Source organism: Drosophila willistoni, chromosome 3R (genome assembly GCF_018902025.1).
Source record: "Drosophila willistoni isolate 14030-0811.24 chromosome 3R, UCI_dwil_1.1, whole genome shotgun sequence".
Classification (NCBI taxonomy): Eukaryota; Metazoa; Arthropoda; class Insecta; order Diptera; family Drosophilidae; genus Drosophila; species Drosophila willistoni.
In genome coordinates, this window is record NC_061086.1 from 2372952 (window position 1) to 2393304 (window position 20353).

At 40.0% G+C, this 20353-nt stretch overlaps 3 protein-coding genes across 4 annotated transcripts; 2 read left to right on the forward strand and 1 right to left on the reverse strand.

Annotated features, from left to right (window-relative positions):
- Nucleotides 1–5035: 5035 nt before the first annotated feature.
- LOC6651479 (histone transcription regulator 3 homolog) lies at nucleotides 5036–9550 on the forward strand. 2 transcript variants are annotated; one of them, XM_023180348.2, is made up of 3 exons: nucleotides 5036–5468; nucleotides 7713–8006; nucleotides 8060–9550. In XM_023180348.2, exons 1-3 carry the CDS (start codon nucleotides 5288–5290, stop codon nucleotides 9286–9288), a joined length of 1704 nt encoding a protein of 567 aa, XP_023036116.1. In that variant the 5' UTR covers nucleotides 5036–5287; the 3' UTR covers nucleotides 9289–9550. The 2 variants fall into 2 exon arrangements, with proteins under 2 accessions (XP_023036116.1, XP_023036117.1); XM_023180349.2 differs by having other exon boundaries at nucleotides 8063–9550.
- Nucleotides 9551–10931: 1381 nt separating this feature from the next.
- On the forward strand, nucleotides 10932–17273 carry LOC6651480 (probable Xaa-Pro aminopeptidase P). Its single transcript, XM_002072629.4, has 8 exons — nucleotides 10932–11004; nucleotides 13065–13226; nucleotides 14562–14635; nucleotides 14696–15370; nucleotides 15432–15544; nucleotides 15604–16313; nucleotides 16379–16447; nucleotides 16502–17273. Exons 2-8 carry the CDS (start codon nucleotides 13175–13177, stop codon nucleotides 16918–16920), a joined length of 2112 nt encoding a protein of 703 aa, XP_002072665.1. The 5' UTR covers nucleotides 10932–11004; nucleotides 13065–13174; the 3' UTR covers nucleotides 16921–17273.
- A 1006-nt stretch (nucleotides 17274–18279) lies between these two features.
- Nucleotides 18280–19906, reverse strand: LOC26530209 (fibrinogen-like protein 1). Its single transcript, XM_015177011.3, has 3 exons — nucleotides 19770–19906; nucleotides 18526–19700; nucleotides 18280–18460 (listed from the first exon to the last, which is right to left on the reverse strand). Exons 1-3 carry the CDS (start codon nucleotides 19818–19820, stop codon nucleotides 18337–18339), a joined length of 1350 nt encoding a protein of 449 aa, XP_015032497.3. The 5' UTR covers nucleotides 19821–19906; the 3' UTR covers nucleotides 18280–18336.
- Nucleotides 19907–20353: the final 447 nt, after the last annotated feature.

The window sequence follows — 20353 nt, forward strand, 5'->3', positions numbered from 1 at the left end:
TTTTAATTGGCAATGTTGACCATAGTGCTTCGGCGTCGGCGTTCGTTTTCGTCGCATTGTCGTCGTAGTTGTCTACCTTTTCGCTGAATTGCAATAACCTGTTGCCGTCGCCGCTGCCGTAGTCGTTGCCTAATGTAAACGTAAACGTCGCGACGCTCGCTGTTGGCAGCACGCTGCTTATTTAGGATATGGCCTGGCCCAAAAACCGCTGCCGAAGTGCTCCATGCGCCACACACACAACAGACAACACACACCATGCTATGGCACACACTCGTGCCTGTAGGTTTATTAGTGTTTATGTTTACGTACTTGAAAGACAATCGACACCGTCCCCCGCTGCCTAAGTACAGCTGCCCGCCCACTCCTCACCGTTCCAAGTCCACCAGCTGGCAATTCATTCAGTGAAGCGGCTAGTCTCAAATACAGTTAGCTGAGCTTTCAAAGCTGACGTAGTCCGACACTCCGACGGTCTGTCGACCTGTCGAGCAGTCGGTGTATTTCTTTATATGGCATTTTAATAACTCCAACTGGCGCAAGAAGGGTTGTAAATGCCCAGACATATGTATGTACATACATATATACATTACGCATAATAAGTGAGTCGGTACCATTTGCCGGGTTTGCCAGGTATAAATTTCTATATCCACATATGCAATTTTAGCGTTAAATCAGTTTACGCTAATTGTGAAAGATCCGCAAAGTGTTTGACGTGTGCGACAAAGTGTCGGGTAAACAGATTACAAGCCTTGACAATTAAACAGACGAGAGCTAGTAATTAAACGGGATTGGGGCCACGGGCATCTTTCGCGGCTTGTTTGCCTTGTTGCCCAAAATAGTTTTGTGCACCCCCCGACCCAATTGGCTCGACTTGACTGAGGTGGGGAGGCCGATCGCTCGGCTTAACTTTCTTTTCTTTTCGGCTAATGGATTCTATGTAATATGGGCCCAAGCACTTCATAAACCACAGTTCAGCTCGCACTCTATTGCCAAATTATTTTTTTGTTTTGTTTGTTTTGGTCTTTCTGTTTAACAATATCCACCGATGTGTATATACACATATGTTAAGGTCTTGTTATGTAAGTTTCTTCGACGTACTTCCAAATGCTCTATCAAGCTCAAACGAATTCAAACTAATCACTTTTGGTTTCAAAACACTAACAATAAGAGCGATTCAAATTAATATATTCTGATTCTGTTCTGATTCTAGTCGTCTCGCCGACTTAGGTATACGATACACCAGTAAAAACAAACAAATGCACTTTCACATGCTTTTTACAAGCATATCTTAGTATCTCGCTCACTTAAGCATACGACCACCCTAGCGCCCCCACCAGCCAACGGCCAACTCCGGCCTTATGGAAAAACGTTTATATGCATAACTCGATTTTGTCCGATTTTGATCAATTTCGTTGGATATTAGTATCAAATTTATGTGCGCCAAATTTGATTGCATAAGGTAGAAAAATACAAGAGATAATCGATTTCAAATTACGGGGGCGAAAAGGGGCGTTGTAAAATCTTAACCCAAATATAATGTGCGCATTTACTAAGCAAATATAAATACCTAATATGGTGTCTCTAGCTAGAATAGTTTTTGAGATAAACGCTTTTTTTAAAAAATTTGAAATAAACTTGATCACTTTACATACTACACGAGTCTACATACCAAATTTGGTGGCTCTAGCTTTTACAGTCTCCGAAATCTAGGTGTTCATACGGACAGGCGGACGGACGGACTGACGGACAAGGCTAGATCGACTCGGCTTTTGATCCTGATGAATAATATATATACTTTATGTGATCGGAAAAACTTTCTTCTACCTGTTACATACATTTTGGCAACTTTAATATACCATTGTAAAAAAAACACCCTATGGGTGTTTGGTATAAAAAATGTGTACTTATCGATCACAAAGCTATTACAACTTGAAATTAAAGTGAAATTTAAGGTTCATTTAATACTCTACATATATGTATATTGACTAATGCAATCCATCGTACATATTTGTATGATGAATTTTTATTATACCTCTCTCTCTTCCTGTTTGATGCTAAGTCAACAGTTACTTATTGTTAGATTTAATTACAAAAGGTAAAAAATCATTTTAAACACAAAAAGAACTTCTGTATTTGGATCATAGTTTGAATGACTTTCGATGTTTTTGGGTAAATCAATAGACTCTTTCGACATGCTCTCCCTTATTGTGGATGAAGTTCGCTTGAACTTGAAGTCGCCTGCAGCGGATTCTGCATAATGCAGTGGCTTATAATGTGAATACAAGATTTTTAGGTCGATATGTCGGCCACAAATCAAAGGCCGTTCAAACTTATCCTCCTCAACAATGAGTTGACATTTTACTTTTCACTTTAAGGGCTCTCTTTGTTTGATAAAGTGTATGAATATTTTTTTTGGAAGCACTGCGGCTCTTTGCATATGATTTCCGGTCAGGCGGCCTCGTCGTCGTCTTGTTTATCGAAGTTGCTTATCAGCTCTCCCAGTCAGTTGGGGGGTCATAAAACGAAAGTGATTGACGCAGCTCTGGGAAAATAGAAAAATCCGATACAGAAGAAAAACACACACACACCCAGATTGTCAACCAGATTGCAGCTGGGCTGATGGGTTAGAGTAATCAGCCGCTAATTGTTTCTTGATGTGTTTATAACTCAAGCTAAGTCAGCTTAGCCAGACATGACCAGAGACCCGTCTACCTGTCTGGTGTGGCTTTAATTACACCAATTGAGATAGGGTCCAGGTATTGCCCGCCTATGACTGCCTGAGTCATAGGCCACGACTTAGATTGCTCTAAGCATGCCAATTCACGGTGCTGAAAAGCAAAAAGCGAAAACACACACACACATCCGCACACCCACCTAGACGTTGACAACAAAAGGAACGTTGTGTGCCGTCGCGACGCCCTGAAGAGGAAGTGGCCAACGTCGTTGTAGTCGTTCGTCATGACTAAGCGTTATTACTCAAAGGGAAACCAATTGATTCCTTCCTGTTGCAGCAAGCAAAATCTAAATATTTAACAACTAAATTGAATTTAAAGGCGCGCTTACATTAGTCAAATTTGCTAGCCACGATTTAGGATGTGGATTCGGCTGGAGCTGGTGTATGGGGCTGGAGCTGACGCTGAATCTGAAACAATGTGTACCTGCTGGCATAATCAATAAAAGATAAACACAGTGGACCGACAACTTGCCATACTCACGTAATGGAAAATGCTGCAGGGGAATACCTACAGCAGCCGCATCAATACAACAATAACAACTAAGAGTACGTATGTACATATGTATATACATACATACATAAAAAAAAAATATATATATATGTATATGTATATGTAAGGTACAAGTAGACGAAGTCAATGGATGGATGGATTGTTGTCGTCGAAAACAATTTTACTTGGCCATTCTGTCAGACCGATCGCAAGACCGAGCGACCCCCGTAGACAGATGCAGAGTCTGATTACGAACGAGTCCCAAGTATGCGACATTTTGAACCTTCTGACTGGATCAGGCACAATGACTAGGCATATCATTGACATGTTGATAATTTAGAAACTTCTAATAATAATAATCAACGATCTGCTAGTTGACTACCACCCATGTATAGCTATCTAAAGGTATATCATTTTTTATTTCATAGACCTGTTCATGATTTGTCATATGACGCTCGTCCAACTCGTTTGATCTCATTGTTTCTGCTCTCCTTTGTATTGGAGGAGCTTTTTATACCATACACCCATAGGGTGAAATGGTATATTAAGGTCGCCAAAATGTATGTAACAGGCAGAAGGAAGCATCTCCGACCGCACAAAGTATATATATTCTTGATTAGGATCAACAACCGAGTCGATCTAGCCATGTCCGTCTGTCCGTCCGTCCGTCCGTCTGTCCGTCTGTCCGTATGAACACCTAGATCTCGGAGACTGTAAGAGCTAGAGCCACCAAATTTGTAATGTAGACTCGTGTAGCATGTAGAGTGATCAAGTTTATTTCAAATTTTTGCCACGCCCCTTTCCGCCCCCGCAATTTAAAAAAAGCGTTTATCTCAAAAACTATTCCAGCTAGAGACACCATATTTGGTATGTATATTCGCTTAGTAAATGCACACATTTTGTATGTATAAAAATTTTGCCACGCCCTCTTCCGCCCCCGTAATTTGAAAAACTTGATTATCTACCGTATTTTTTTACCTTTTGCAATTTGGCACACTTAAATTTAATACTAATATCTAGCAAAATACCAAATTTGATCAAAATCGGACAAAAAACAGTCGAGTTATGCATATAAACGTTTTTCCATAAGGCCGGAGTTGGCCGTTGGCTGGTGGGGGCGCTAGGGTGCTCGTATGATTGAGTGAGCGAGATACTAAGATATGCTTGTAAAAAGCATGTGAAAATGCTTTTGTTTAATAAAGTTGAAATGTTTGCTTTACTGGTGTATGGTATACCTAAGTCGGCGAGACGACTTACTTACTTCATTATTATTATTTTCTTTGCTGTTTTGTATTGTACTTAATAAACAATACAAGAATTACGAGTGCAGAGGTAGAAGTAGCCGGTCGAGAGAAGTTTTGCCTGCAAGCGAAGTAGCTACCTACAATGAGAAGCTTGACGATGATGATGATGATGATGATGTGGATGTGGATGGGAACTGAAGTTCCCCGTCATACAGCCAAGCAAAAATATTGGAATCAGAGTTGGCGCTAGTCTATTACACTTATCAGACAAAGACACACATACACACATATCTATATTTGTGTTTATGTCTATAGTTGTATTTCTATATCTAGAAAATAAACCCCACGGCGGCAGCCGAAGAAGGAGACGCAGAAGCCGTATGCCTGCCTGCCCATGCCCTATTATTACCCAAAAGCAAATAAAATGCAGGCGTTTGATGGATCTACCAGGCAGCAACAGGGACAGGGATAGGGACAGAGAATGAGAATAAGAGGGAGATAGAGACTGCGTGTGAGAGAGTGACAGAGACAGAAACCAAAGCCGGCTGACAACAAAATTCCAGAGCGCACGCGTTCTCAACTTTAGTTCTTTGCGAGTGGCCAACGCGTTCGGTTCGGTTTACATTTTGTTGCACCAAAGTGCAAGTGGAAGTTGATGTGAAAGACGAAGAACAACCAGGGGCAGTGTCGGTGTCAGTGGCAACAGCAGCCGCTCTTCTTCTCTGTGTGTGTATTTGTGCCTTCCGGCCAGTTTTCTAGATTGTTGCTTATTTTTTTATCGTCAAACAAAAAGAGGCAACCCAATCGATCAGTCATTCAGTCATGGCCATTTCTAAGAGCCAGCCTTGTTCATCGTCGTTGGGCAGCTGCAACACCAACCCAAGCAGCAGCAGCAGCAGCAGGAACAGGAACAACAAAGTGTTGGCTTTGCCGTCGTCGTCGTCAATGCTTTTCGTGTTGTTGGCTGTAATCTTCATGCTGGCAACTGGCTTAGCTGAGCCTTGTAAGTATCAGACACGACAACTCTACTTCATCAATTGCAACTGCAACTGCACCAGCAACAGCATCTCCATCTCCATCATCATGATTGTCGTTTTCTTCGTTGTGGTCGTCGTAATCACTTGCAGAGTCTGTTGTTGCGGTCGCATCAGGCCTTTGACTTATTTATCGGCCCCGTTGCTGGTGCTTCTTCTCTTTGCTTGCATGCCTTTTTGTTGGCATAATTCAAAACAGGCGTAATTATGCCACTGCCACAATGAGGAAAAGACATGGGCAATAACCACAGATAGATATATTTTTGTGGGGCATTTTGGTGTCACATTAATGCCCTCTTAACCGCTCCCCTAACTGCTACTCAACTCGCAGCAAGAAGCGTGCGAAAGTTCAATAATGTTTAGTAACATGGCAATTGATGCGGTCGCCAGGGTTGGAGTCGGGCTTGGGATGGGTCTCTGGGTTCAAGTTGTGCGATAAGAGTCAGATAGCAGGAGCGCATCCATTTGGCCACTACATAAGGGTGATTGACCCGCTGATAAAGTCATATAAGGTTGATATATTTTGTAATTTAATTGAAAACCGCATACTTTAATTTCATTAGTCATTGTAGTCCAATTGATAATTATGGCGGAAAATTGGAGAATTGTCATTAAGTAAGATAAAATAGACTAAACATGGAATTATAGAAATCAGCTTTAAAGATTTTTATGATCCTTTGCAACAGCAATTAACAGAAACTTGTCTTACAGGGGAAATATTTGTTTTTGAAGTTTTGTTTTTATTATTATTTTTTTTTTAAATTGATCATTTGTCTAATGTGTTTATCTTTCCATAATTTATAATAGCCATTACGCATATCTCTAGCGACCTAATTGATTATAAATTGTTGCATGACTTATATGTTGTTATTATGATCATCTCAAATGGAAGTATCCAAACTGCAAAACACCCGTTTAAATTTTTTCGAGAGCGAAAGTCATTCACAAAGGTCTTCAAATTATAAAACAAAGTGTAACTTTGTTAAATTACTAACTTAAATACATGAATGAATTCCTAGTTAACATAAAGACTTTTAAGGACTCGACCCAAAACTGTCAGCTGTTGCACTATTGTCTTTTGGTTGCCGAGAAGTTATTGCATAAAATGACATGACATTTTCGAAGCACCCTTTTGGGGAATACAGGGTGTCCGGGCTGGCACACTGTTGACGAAAAGTGGGATTTGTTTCATATCATCAGTCCACATAGATTAAAAAACAAAATATAAATTCTACACACGCACAACCGAAAATACGCATACACACACACATTTTAAAGGGACTGACAGATGACACTGCTCTGGATTTGGGAGATGGAGGGAATTGGAAATGCAGCAGCTATACGCACACAACATACATACATATGTACATATGTATGTATGTATATAAAATGAAGGGAAAATGGATCTTTTATTTTCTTTAAATGCCATTTTCATTCGTCTGTGGCTGTGTGCCTTTGTTTTCATTTGTGCGGCATGCTTTGTCCCATTTTAAGACCTTTAGACACTTGGACGCTTCTTGCCATTGTTCCCAAGGGATTGACATGGGATGGAAAGGGACGGGAAGAGGCAGAGCCAGGGGCAGACGCCCATTAATATCTGAAAGATACACATGTATCTCACGCAGAGCATCTAATTCTAATATTTTTCTACGAATGCAGTTGCATCTTGCTGCGTGTGCGGGACTGGGAGCTACTTTTCTGGGCGGGTTGCCTGGTCTCGTTGGTTTGTTTATTGTGTTTACTAATTTGGGTTTCCTCGATTCGTTGTTGTTGTTGTTTTTGTCATATTGTGTGTTTGGAATTTTAATCACTGGCCACTCGGACGCATTTTGAATTATGAGGCGCGGGCGAGAATTTGGGTTGCTCAGTCTATGGACCTGGGACATGGAGCCAAACGGCTTGGCTAGTAAATGAATGTGTGAGAAAATGTACCCAAAGTGATGACAGTGATGATAGCCAAAGCGAATGCTAGTGGCTATGAATGAACCACGACACGATACATATTTCCGCCTCGTCTAACTCTAGCCATAAAGAAAAAGTGTTGAAAAAAGTCTAATGGCTAGCAACGTGGACAAACAGTAGTCGTAAAATTAGTTAAATTTTTGGTTAAATGGCAAATTTATTAATGAAATCATTAGGCCATTAGCATGACTATTTCTGTCATTTGTGTCATATTGCAATTACCTAATTACCTGTGAATTTCTTTCTTCTAGACGAGTCCACAACTATCACTGCGGAGCTAGAAGGTCCCTACACCGAGGTTATAAAACAGGATATAACGAATTTCCAGTTCAAAACTGCTGCTGATGACCTCGAGGACGATAATTTCGGATCATTGAGTGAAGGCGGACTAGAGCAGGACATACGGGATGCTGTAAAGAGTGAAGTGGAATCGGAAATCGAAGCAGGCGCCTTTGATTTTGTACTGGCAAGGCGTGATGAGCATTCCATGACTCCCGATCGCGTTATTGTTACCCATAGAGATGACACGGATGACGGGAATGAGGGTAAGGTTTGCAAAACAAAATTCAGGCCAAAATTAATCACATTTTATATTCAGCAGTTGCAAATTCACGTGAAGCCAAAACATTGGAAAGCGTTGCTGTAGCCAAGGAGGAATCGACTGAGAGTCCCGAACCAGCAGCGGAAGCCGAATCAGAGTCGAAATTAGAAACTCCCTCGGATAGTCAGACTGCGGAGAGTCGCCACAGGCCGTTGCCTAATATAACCAGCGACCTGGTATCGGTGATTTTCAATGAGGATCGCGCTATAACTGAGCAGCCCATCACTAAAATAAACTTATTGGCCTTAGAGCACCAGCACAAGGACTTAGAATTAAGGGATACCACGCCCGCTCCTTATGTCTATGATCCGCCAAAGCATCAGGTGACTAAGAAGCAGGGAGTTGAAGATCTCCTGCCAATTGAGCCGCCGGTTGTACCAGAGGCCGAAGACGATTTTATCCGGGAAGACCGGAAACTAAAGCCGGAGACAAATGCATTATTGGAGCCAATCGCAGTCACTCACTTGCCGGATATAGAGGAGAATATAAATGTCAAGGATCCGAATCCACAACAAGAAACTTCTAGCTCTCCCAAGCCTTTGGTTACGGTGGAAGCAGAAGAGGCCGATGCAGAGCCAAAGGTGGAGCAGGAGACGGCGGAGACGGAGGCAACATCAGAAGGAAAAGACAAGGTGCCGGAAAATGCAGTTGAAAGTGATAATAAAAGAGTTGTTCACGCAGATGAAGACGTCGAAGGGGCTGAAGAAACAACCATTTCTGTCGATAGACCCGTAAAAACTACCACGGAGCTGAATTATGTTGCCGAAGCAAGCACAGATGTCGTTTTTGATAACGAAACTACTACAAAGTTGGTGGAAGCGGAAGAGGAGCCAATTAAGGTTGAGAGTATTGATCGCGCAGACGACAGCACAGGCACCGCCACTCCACTGGTGTCGTATCCTCCTCACGACGCCGATCAGACTTTTGATAGCAATTTGGCGGATGAGCGCACTGCCCATCTCTCGCTATCCTCCACCAGTCGGTCCACCCTGATCATCGCTCTGTGCTCTGGCACAGCTGTCATATTCATCATTATCTCGTTGGTTATATTTGTGGTATCGTTTCAACGACAGCATGGCACACTGGATATTGAAATGCAGGAGCAACGACTTGGCAAGGATTCGTTGGACGAGGAAGATGCTCAATTGAAGCTGCTCGACGTGGATCTGTCGGCGCCTGCGATCCTGGTCTCCATGGGGAATGAAGAAACCGATGAATGTCTTTAAAAATCGAAACTGAATCGAACAGAATGGACTGAACTGCAGCATAGTGCATTGTAAATATACCTAAACCTTAAAAATTTTGAGATATTCTTTAAAACAAAAGTTGAGAAGACTTGAGCTTCAATTAGCTCCTCCAATTGGTTGTTACATTTCTGGTTTTCAGAATGGTTATCAAATCGAATGCGAAATCGAAGCAAACATTTGCCATATTCGTTAATTTTTAACTACATCTACTTTTAGTTTTTTCACAAGCAAGTAAACGTAATTTAATATATATACTTATATTTATATTTAAGCATTTAGCACTTATAATTATTGAGTCTCTGATAAGAAATCAGAATAAACATATTCAATTCACCGAAAAATTCAGAAATATTTGAAATTGTTAAACTCTACCGCCAACAACTATCAACGATAGAATATAACATATCGATAATATATCGCCGATAACCGCGGACAGTGAGAATTTTGCAACACTAAAGTCAAAGCGCCAAACTCAAACCTTTCTTGCCATTCATACAAAGTTTTTTTTTCCGATTTCCGAGAAAAAATTAACTGCGACATGTAAGTGTTTTCAGAACAAAACACACTCACAGGTCACTCATAGATTAAGGGTTTCTCACTAATTGCATGAAACTCTTAAAATTGAAAGGGGCGTGAATCAAAGGATGTTTTTTTCATTAATTAGTTCTCAATGATTAAGAGTAGCGGGAGAATGAGAGGGAAATGAGGAGCAGGGAATGCAGCAAGAGAGCTTGCAACATATTCAATACATATTTAACCTTTGCGGCCCCCAACCTCTCCACCCATCGAGACACCATAATTTTAGATCATAAAGAGCGCCATATAACTTCGAATGATGCCTAAATTGAGTTGCCTTCCTGCGTTCCTCCCCATTAAAAACATTCGTTCCAAATGAGTTGAATGGGCATAATGAAAAGGCGATCGCACATCATCAGTTCTTCGATGAAGACTGAATGTCAATTTTCGAGATTAAGAGCTGTTTTTTTTGTTTACTTGTGAGGTTATGTAATCGCCCGCACAGTGGTTGCGAATTGTATGTTTCCCCATCTTCTCTTCTGCGTCCCAAATCAATTTAAAAGCAATAAAATATCAATTGAAAGCAAAGTTTTTCCAAAAAATCAATTGTCAAATTTCTATTTCAATTGGAAACAAATACTGAAGAAGACGCTAATCCCATGAAAATATATATAAACGCACATTTATGTGAAATGGAAACCGCTTTTAAAAATTATATGATAGCGTGGTTAAAGATGAAAAGTTTGCAATAATGCCAAAGATTAAATTGCACTGCAGTCTCTTTTTTTCATTGTCTTCCAAACCCATTTTCTATTGCTGAAAGGCTTGCCAGAGCACTCGCTCCCATTTATATACGTACGTGCGTACCCTCTGCCGCTCCCTCTCAGCAGTGTGTTACTTATTCTCTGTTTGAAATAGTTTTTGAAATGAATTAAATAGTCTATGCCATGCATGCCATCTCTCACTCCCACAGTCCCACAGTCCCACTGTGCGTGTGCTGTGAGTGAGTGAGCGCGCGGCTAGATAGCTGTTTTTTGTTTTCCATCTTCCAACATTTTTTTGAAAACAAACTAGCAACATGAAAATGTTTCTCAGTTTGCTTGTTGCTGTAGACGCGTGCGGTTCGCTTTGAATGTTCCAGTTCGGTTCTGTTTTCACTCACTCATCGTCGTGCCAAAGGTAGAATACAAAAATTTTGAAATTCAGCGTCTATTTTCGACAGCTGTGCAAACCTGATGATAAACGTGTCGTATACGTAACGTCATCAAGATTATTGCAATTGCTGCCGAAAGAAACATGAAGGATTTCGTATTTTGCTGATTTTTGCAGTTGCCGCTCTAGCATGAAATTTGTGAATTTTAAGGATTGAAAAATAGAAAACTCGAAATTAAATCAATTCTATTTTGATCTCTGCATGCGTGTGTGTGTTTGTGTTTGTACGTGTGTACGTGAATCACACCTGCCCCGTCGCGGTCGCGGTCACGGCAGTGAATTCGGTAACGAATTGAAAGAAAAATGCATTTGATAAACAACATGAAAAGAAGGAAAACAAATAAGCAAATTCAGCCCGTTCCCCCTCTACCATCCTTCTTTGGATTAAATAAAAAATATAAACAAAATGCCCAACTTTAGTGGCCTCTGCCAGGTGTTGCAATCCACACGATCATTATGACAGAGACTTTGATGATGATGCTCATTGGGGCGGCATGCTGGGAGGGGAGCTGGCAAGAGTACAGAACTAAGAGAACCACATTTGGCACGCTGAGACACAATTACCAGGGTTATTTATCAAAGAATGAATTGTTGTTTGTTTATTTCACTTGGCACTTGCAACTGGTATAACTATGTAAAAAGTTGCATATGTAAATCCCAATACCAACAATAACTAGAGCATCATCTTGATTTCTTTGCCAAAGTCAGCCAGAGGCGTGGGCGCCAGTGGAGGACGACGAGCCAGAGGCGAACCACAGGGACGCGCTTGTTGGGTGACTTTCTACAACCATGACTATGACTGTGACTATGACAAGCGCCCACAATTCATCTGTGATGTTGTTTTTGCTTTTTATTCATGTTTAATAGCAGTTTTCCAATGCCTTCAATGGCATTTCAATACAATTTTGTGGGCTGCGGTGGCTTTGTGTTGTCGTTGTAAGCATGTGAGGCGTGCGAGTTGCCATTTCTGACGCCAATTGTATAAGACAATAATGGGAGAATGACAACAAATAGCTACTATTATAGATACATATATAAAGCCCCAGCTGGCAAATAATTTAATACTTTAAAAACATTGAATAGCTTAATTTGGTTTAGTTATTGGATAATGACATCCAAATGAATTAGTTATACTGTTTAGCAATTAAAACAATTTTTCAATCAAATTCTGACAGAAAAAATATGCTGTAGAAACGGAGCACTTCAGAAACTGAAGGTCCACAATCACTATCAATTAATTTGGTAGGCGCTTCCCTTTTGTTTTGCCATTTAAGGCGAATTCAAAATAAAAGCAAATCTTAATGTCAGCCACCCACACGCCATATATTGATATGTACATATCTTGCATGTTTGGTAAACTTGGAGCTGAGCTTGGCTCATTTCCAGCATGATGGTTGGCATGTTTCATAGTTTGTCGCTTGGCTTTACGCATGATTAATTAAGGCAGCAATTAAATAATTTGAAAGAGTCCAAAGAAAACAACAATGGACAAAAAGCAAACCGATGAACTATTTAAATAGTTGCCAAATTGGTAGCATGAGCAAATCAACCACACAAAAGGCAGAAGGAACGGAAGTTATAAATTTCTAAATGGGCTGATATCATAGTTATTTCTATATAGTTCTCAATGTCTCGACTAGATGTCATACATTGCAATTGGGGAATAGAAGTTACCGAGCAGAATATCAATTAGTAGAAAGCGCCAACACCCTAGTCTTTAGGTGGACACGCCCACATTTAAATTCACCTGGGTGCAACATGTGCCATGTGCTAAGACGAACCGAAACGAAACGAAAGCGAAAAAGTAAGCAACAGGCAGAATCGTTTGGTTTTACGTTCACGTTCCGGTACGGTCATTAACCGCAAAAGTGCAAAACGACTAGATACAGATACTCGGGCGTTGATGGTTTCGGAGACGAAGACGGCGAAGACGATGGCTTCCTTCTATTTCCATTGCCTAGTTCATTAATTGCAAAAATGTTTGATTTGTTTACACCAATAAAAGAGAATTTTGTTTTATGTTTTAGAGTGCTGAAGAGTGCAAGAACAGAAAAATAAACAATTCCATCCGATTCTATCGGGCCCAAAGAGAGGAGTGGATACTGTAGTGTTGGAATTTTAAGTGCATATACAAACAATGACGACAGCCAAATGGATTTGGCGCTTGGCGCTAAACATCATCTTGTTGGGTACGTACACATACTAAGCTAGTTGTACATAGTAAGGATGAATCAGATATGCCAAAGGCAGCGATTTCGGCCAAGTTTATATTTATTAACTTTTGATCGATTTACGATATTTTTAGCAACCAATGCTTGTTTCAATTTGAAATACTTGAAATAATTGCACGGCCTTCGATTATGAAGAATATTGCCTTTTGAAAATTTGGCAGAGACAGTGCGTCATAGAATTATGCGGCCAAGTGATGACATGAGTCTTATTTTTGGAAATACAAACACAGCTGTATTTTCCTCTTTTTCTAGTTTTTGTTTAAATTTTCTTAATGGTCTTTTTTCTTATCGTAAATTCTTTTTAAATCATATAAACTAATTCAGAACAGATGATTATATGAGCCTATTAACAAACAAATTAATTCAAAAAACATTTTCATTTAAACACAAAAGAGACATGAATTCAATAACATTTGCCATAACGAAACTGGAATACTCTTAATTTCAATATTTTTAAACTTCTTGTTAACCAAATCGTAGCAAAACGGATTATCATAGCATAACTTTATTAAACACGTTTCTTTTTTTGAGAGTTTCGTCTGCTCTATATAATTAAAAAGAAAAGTAAAGAAGATCAATTTCCAGTTTAAAAAAATTGAATCATCTTAAAAACAATTTGAGTAGCGTCTATTGCTTTAGATTTTTCATTAAGTAAGTATTTAATTTTCTCTGGAAGAGTATATGAATTGGTATCTGCCGTCCCAAGTGTCCACGAATCATAAAAATAAATCAATTCTATATACTCGTATGCTTCCATTGCCTTTTTTTTTTGACAAATCGCCGCCTATCGCACAGATGGCAAAATTTTTGGCAATGAATTTTGGCTACCTCTCACTTGTCACTTGTCAGTCGATTTCCTTTCCTAGTATTTTGACAACTCAATCAACCGGCCAACTCTCAGCTGTGGTCCAGTTGCCACCCATTGAGACTCTTGTTACGCATACGCAGAGTGTGACTCAAGCTGTTGGCGGCTACTGTAGATACCCTGGAGCAGGTGTCCCAGGCGATAAATTGAGGGCAAGTTCCGTTGAAAGTGAAATTCAAATAATCGCTTGAACCAAAAATAAACCAAACCACTGACGATCCGCAAGGCAAGTCGCATGGCCATTTAACGAGCGTGGGAACTTGCTTCGTTTTTGTCACCGTGACGCACTTGCTGCTATTTTCAGACATTTAGTATGGGCCATTAATAAATATGCATAGAGTAAAACTAATGGCAACAGTTTTGAATTCTATTTATCAACAACTTTTACGAATTGTTTTTATTGATATTTATCGCATTCTCATTTGCAGCATTATGCGGGGTCCACGCCGAGAAGCCCAGCGGGTATTATCGACAAGTTTGTGAATCCCGCAAAGGAAAACTGGTGAGTAGTTGCCTCCCCCTACTAAATAAAAGTTAATCTAAAATTGGTTCCACAATGTAGATTCAGCCAAACAGCGCGTATCGAAGCCGCTTACTGGCACTGCGCGAACAAATGCAAATTCGAGCCTCACTTGTGGGTCCCGAAATCTATGGCTACATATTGCCCTCGACGGATGACCATCTCAACCAGGAGGTGGCTGCCCGCGATCAGCGTTTGCGGTATCTCAGTGGATATACGGGAGTGCGAGCTTTTGCGGCGATCACTCATCGGGGGGCAGCTATTTGGTTGGAGAACCGTTATGCCCAGCAGGCAGATGGCGAACTCGATTGCGACTGGGAGATATATTTGGCAAATAGCACGGTCAGCATAGCCGACTGGCTCGGCAGTCAGCTGCACCTGGACAAGCGGGTTGGTGCTGATCCGCAGCTTGTTGCGCACCATTTGTGGGTGACCTGGGAACGCGAGCTCGAGGATAGATTCTTAAAGCTCGTTAAAGTCAACAACAATTTGGTGGATCTGATATGGGGTGTGGATCGCCCCGCGCCACCCAAGAATCATGTAATCCAGGTGCAAGTGCAAGACTTTGCTGGTGAGCATTGGCAAGATAAGGTGAAGGAGCTGCGTAGACGGCTGGCGCATCTGGGCTGCGATGCCATGGTGGTCACATCTCTAACGGAGATTTCATATCTCTTAAACATACGCGGTACAGACATACCCTATACGCCCGTGGTGAAGGTGCAGTGCAACGACAATTATTACCTAACAATTGGATATTTAATGGGCTCTTTCTTTCCAGTCGTATGCCATCGTGACTCCGAATGATATTTTCTTTTATGTGGATCATGACAAGATTAGCCTGGGCATTGACTTACATTTACGCACGGATTGCTTCAATGAGGATTGCGTCAAGTGAGATTTTGTTGAGATGAAGGCGTTCCCCTTAACTAACGTTTTTTCTTTTTTTATAGGATAAAGGAGTACCATCAAATCTGGAGCGATATTCGCACTTATGTTCAAAAATGGAAACGTGTGCTCGTACCAGCTCCTTGTGTCCAAGAGCTGGGAGCCACCGAAGCCATTCACGTTGCTGTGGGAGATACAATTGTGGAGCACATCTCTCCTATCATATTTATGCGCGCCCAAAAGAACTCCGATGAGCAGGCTGGCATGAGGAGGGCACACGTTAAGGATGGGGCAGCCATTTGCGAGGCCATGAGTAACCTGGAGACCAGATTCAACACGGAACAGTGGACCGAGGAGAAAATCAAATACGAAATCGAGCTGTGGCGACTTTCTCAAAAGCATGCCAAAGGACTATCGCTACGCACTGTGGTCGCTTATGGCGAGCACTCGGCTCTGCCCTATTATATATCCAGCAATGTGACCAATATTGAGGTGTCGGACCAGAGTTTGTTGGTCATTGAATCGGGTGGCCAGTATCTGGAGGGCACGACGGATGTGTCACGCACGTTTATCTTCGGCCAACCCACTAACGAGATGAAGAAAGCCTACACAAATGTACTGGCGGGCATTTTGCATTTGGCTCAACTGAAGTTTCCAGCCGACTTAAAACCCTCCGAGGTGGATGCTCTCGTCCGCAGCATGGTGTGGAAGGATATGACAGATTATCCACAGGCCACAGGACATGGCATTGGCGCCTATGGCTCGGTGGAGGAACGTAAGTGCACTTTACTCATGACAATCGATTCTCCAATAACATAGTTTATTTTTACATCAATGTAGCTCCCATCTCGGTGGCTTACGGAAAGAACAGCAGTTTCCACTTTAAGCGCGGTTACTTCTTCTCGAGTGGTAAATTATTTTTCACATTTATCGAATTTATTATACATTATCTTTTACGTCTAGAGTCCGGCTATTACAAACGCGATGACTTTGGCGTGCGCTTGAAGAACGTTCTTGAGGCGATCGATACGGGGCACACACATCCCAGTGGGGCTCACTTTCTAGCATTCCAAGATGTCACGTTAGTGCCATATGAGCCTAAACTGATAGACAGCACACTTCTAAGTGCTGTAGAGAAGCGTCTGCTGAACGACTATAATGCTAAGATTAGAAATGAGGTCGGCGACGAACTGAAGCGGTTGGGTAACATGAAAGCCTTCTACTGGATGATGAACAAGACGCGACACATACGGGAATATTTGCCGGAGGATGAGTATCGTGCAGCCACTGGAGGAGCAAGCCACAGGACACAAAGCTATCAAAACTATGCCCTAACGATTATTACTTCTATGCCAGTCATCTGGATTGTGTCCAGATCATAAATTTAATTCAGGTGTGTGTGTGTGTAAGTGTGTAGGTGCGTGTGTGTGTCTGTGTATGTTACTGTAGTTTTAGTTAGTTATGCAAGTTTAATATTACTACAACTAAAATAAATCGACGAGGGCTAACATCCAACTAGAACTTTCTTACCAAAATTCAACCACTGCTGTATAGTAGACATACTTAATCCCACACGAAAATCCGAATCGAGATACGTAATTTCAAAATGTATAAAACTAATTATAATCAACCAAAAATATGTTATTATTAATACCTATAATATCTCTTTATGTTTAAGCGATAACCCTGTATATTTTTTTATCTAAATGTGATTAAATATGAAACTGTCAAAATTATAATTCTTTATAATCCGAAGAAAGATCTTTGAAACCTTTTGAGTATTCTTTATTGTCTAATTAATTCGTCGAATCGAACCAATATAATATTTATCTGCCATAGAAACCTTCGATCGAAATGCCTTCTTCATTGAGAAATAAATCGGTTTTAATCCTCAAACAGATAAATTTAAACAATGTTTGGGGTCGATAATAGTGAAACGTAAGTTTTTTCGTTTTCTGTAATTTAATAAACTAGAAAATATACTTACGACCTGTATAAATATTACAAAAAACAATTGTAAACTCAATAGGTACAATAGTTTATTATTTTATTGGTTTTACTCTCAAATAACAATGGAAGGCTTAATTATCTTTCGCTTTTATTACACATCCGTTAGCTGCGAGCTTTTCAGATGGAAGAACGTATCAGAGTTGTATCTTTTTAGAAGTCATCAATATCACAGTGTTGATATCAATATCACTTAATCGCTATGTAATACCGGTTATCGCTTATACAATAGGGTTATTTAGACAAGGGAATTTATATGTAGCCTACTACACAATAAAGCCCATATCTTTTGTAGAGTAAAAGTTAGGATTTTTGCAACCTAAAATGAACAAACGAGACATTGACGCAACTTCCGATCACGGTTAGTAATTGCAAATTCAGGAGGTACATATGTTTAAAAAATGAATTCTGTAAGGGAAGGTAATTCTGTAGGATAGAAAAGAGATGTAAGACTCAGGATCGTGTTGAATATTACTAATTGTTGGAATTTTCAATGTTGTACCCCAAATACATACAGTGTCGATACTGAATTGACGGCTGTGCAATTAAATGCACCATCAAATTCAGACGGTTACAGTTGAATTGCAACATCTTACATTTTATTAAAACTGGGTCATACCACTATTTTAAAATGGCATGAAATCAGAATTAAGGTTTGAAAACACCTACATGACATAGTGCCATTACTATAATCGATACAAATGGAAAAACTTTAACTTATTTCATTTAATGTGCACATAGTATACAAATTTTAAATATTGCTTTACAGTTTTTTTTTAGAAGTTAAAATACTAGCACACTTTAGATTTTGGTCGAATCAGCATCTGGGCAGATTTGAGAGATTTGAAAGCAGCGCCCCAGTTTATACTCTCTTTTTTATACACTTCAGTATTATGGTATTTCCCGTTGAAGTGGCTAATAAGTGTGGAAAAACGATATCTCAATTATCAATTTCTATATAATTATTATTCTTTACTTACACGAGACTACATGTTTGATACCACCAACCGCCACCGACCGTGATCGCACAATTTCCCTCAACCCATGGATCATTGTCCTGATCAAAGGTCGAGAACTTCTGATTTAAGTGATAGTTCATATTATTTGGAGCTGTTCCTCTAAATCGACCCAGCGATTTTAATTCATATTTCTCGTCTTCACTACCAATGCTAAAATTATCATAGGCAGCAAAGTTGAAGCTTCTGTTAAAGAAACCTAATTGCATATACAGTTCAAAGGATCCGGAATTGGTTATGCTATGCAGTTTTTCGAGCCCAATAAAGAATTCTCCCCCAACGTTCCCGAAACCTTCACGATACTCCGTCCAAGTTCTGTTAAAGTCTACGCTACCATCAAATTGTTTCTGAATTACTATCCATCCACCACCTTCTATATCCCCGTTGCAGAAGGCAGAAAAAGGATCAAGTTTATTAACTGCGATCATATAAATTCCAGATGCGAGGCCCTTACAACCGGTCTTCGGTATTCTTTCCTTACACAAGTCTAGTCTTTGCTTAGTTCGGTTCAGTTGTTTAGAATTGCTTTCGAGTAAACAAGTTTTCGCAGTTAATTTAGTATGGGTTGTTGTTAAATCCTTTTTATAAGAAACTACCTGGGAATTTAATTCTTTCATTTGATTGCTACAAGTGTTTCCTTTAGCCTTATAGGTTTCTAATTCTCTTATTTTTGATTTAAGGTCTTTCTTCAAACTCATCTCAATTTCAGAGGGTTTTGTCTCCATAGGATATCGTAATTTTTTTATTTCATCTTTTAAGTCTTCCCGAACCTTGGCTTCGTTAAGTTTCGCTTCTTCAATCTCTCTCTTTTGCCTCTGCATTAAATCTATTATAAACCCCTCGATTCGTCCAATATTACTTTGTTGCTGGGCAAATTTACTGAGAAGTTTTCTCAAGTTTTCATTTGCTGAACGCAACCTTTCAATGTTATCAATCTTTGCCTTGTTTTCAGCTTTTAAATAGCTTATTTCTAATATTTTTTTTTTAAGTTCAGCATTTTCATTTTCAACCTCTGAATGTTTCTGCTCGGCTGCATTGATTTCTTTTTTTAACACGGTTATGTATTCGAGAATAGGTGCCCCGGACTCCAAGCAATGGGGTGAAGAGGAATTTTCTCGAGCAACTGAGATCCCACGATTCTATAAACAGATTTTATGACTTTAGAACAATTTTTATTTCGCTATTTCATTCACTGCTTTTGAAATTACGTTTTGGAATCCACGTAGAATAAACAGCACGCAAATAAATCGTATATTCATTTTGGAAATTATCCCAAAATATTCAAGATTTATGAATTATTTAAATCTTAAGTTGTTCACCTCACAATGTCTATAACGAGAATGTCAATAAAGACATTCAGCAAACATCCGACCAAATGTAAGTTAAATTAACGCTAAATTATAAAAAGTTATACAACCATTACTCTATGTACATGGAGCAAACCCGATAAAACCGTGTAAATTAAAATCTTGTGGGTTACATTTTTTTTTTTTTTGGGTGAGTCTGAATCCGAGGTGTCCGATGCCTACGGGATATCAAATTCTGCGTGCAAAGTTTGCGTTGAGTGAGTCTGCAGTCAGTCAGTCAATGAGTGAGCAAGCGAGTGAGTCAAAAGAGACATCACTTGACATTTTTATACCATACACCCATAGGGTGAAATGGTATATTAAAGTCGCCAAAATGTATGTAACAGGCAGAAGGAAGCATCTCCGACCCCACAAAGTATATATATTCTTGATCAGGATCAAAAACCGAGTCGATCTAGCCATGTCCGTCTGTCCGTCCGTCCGTA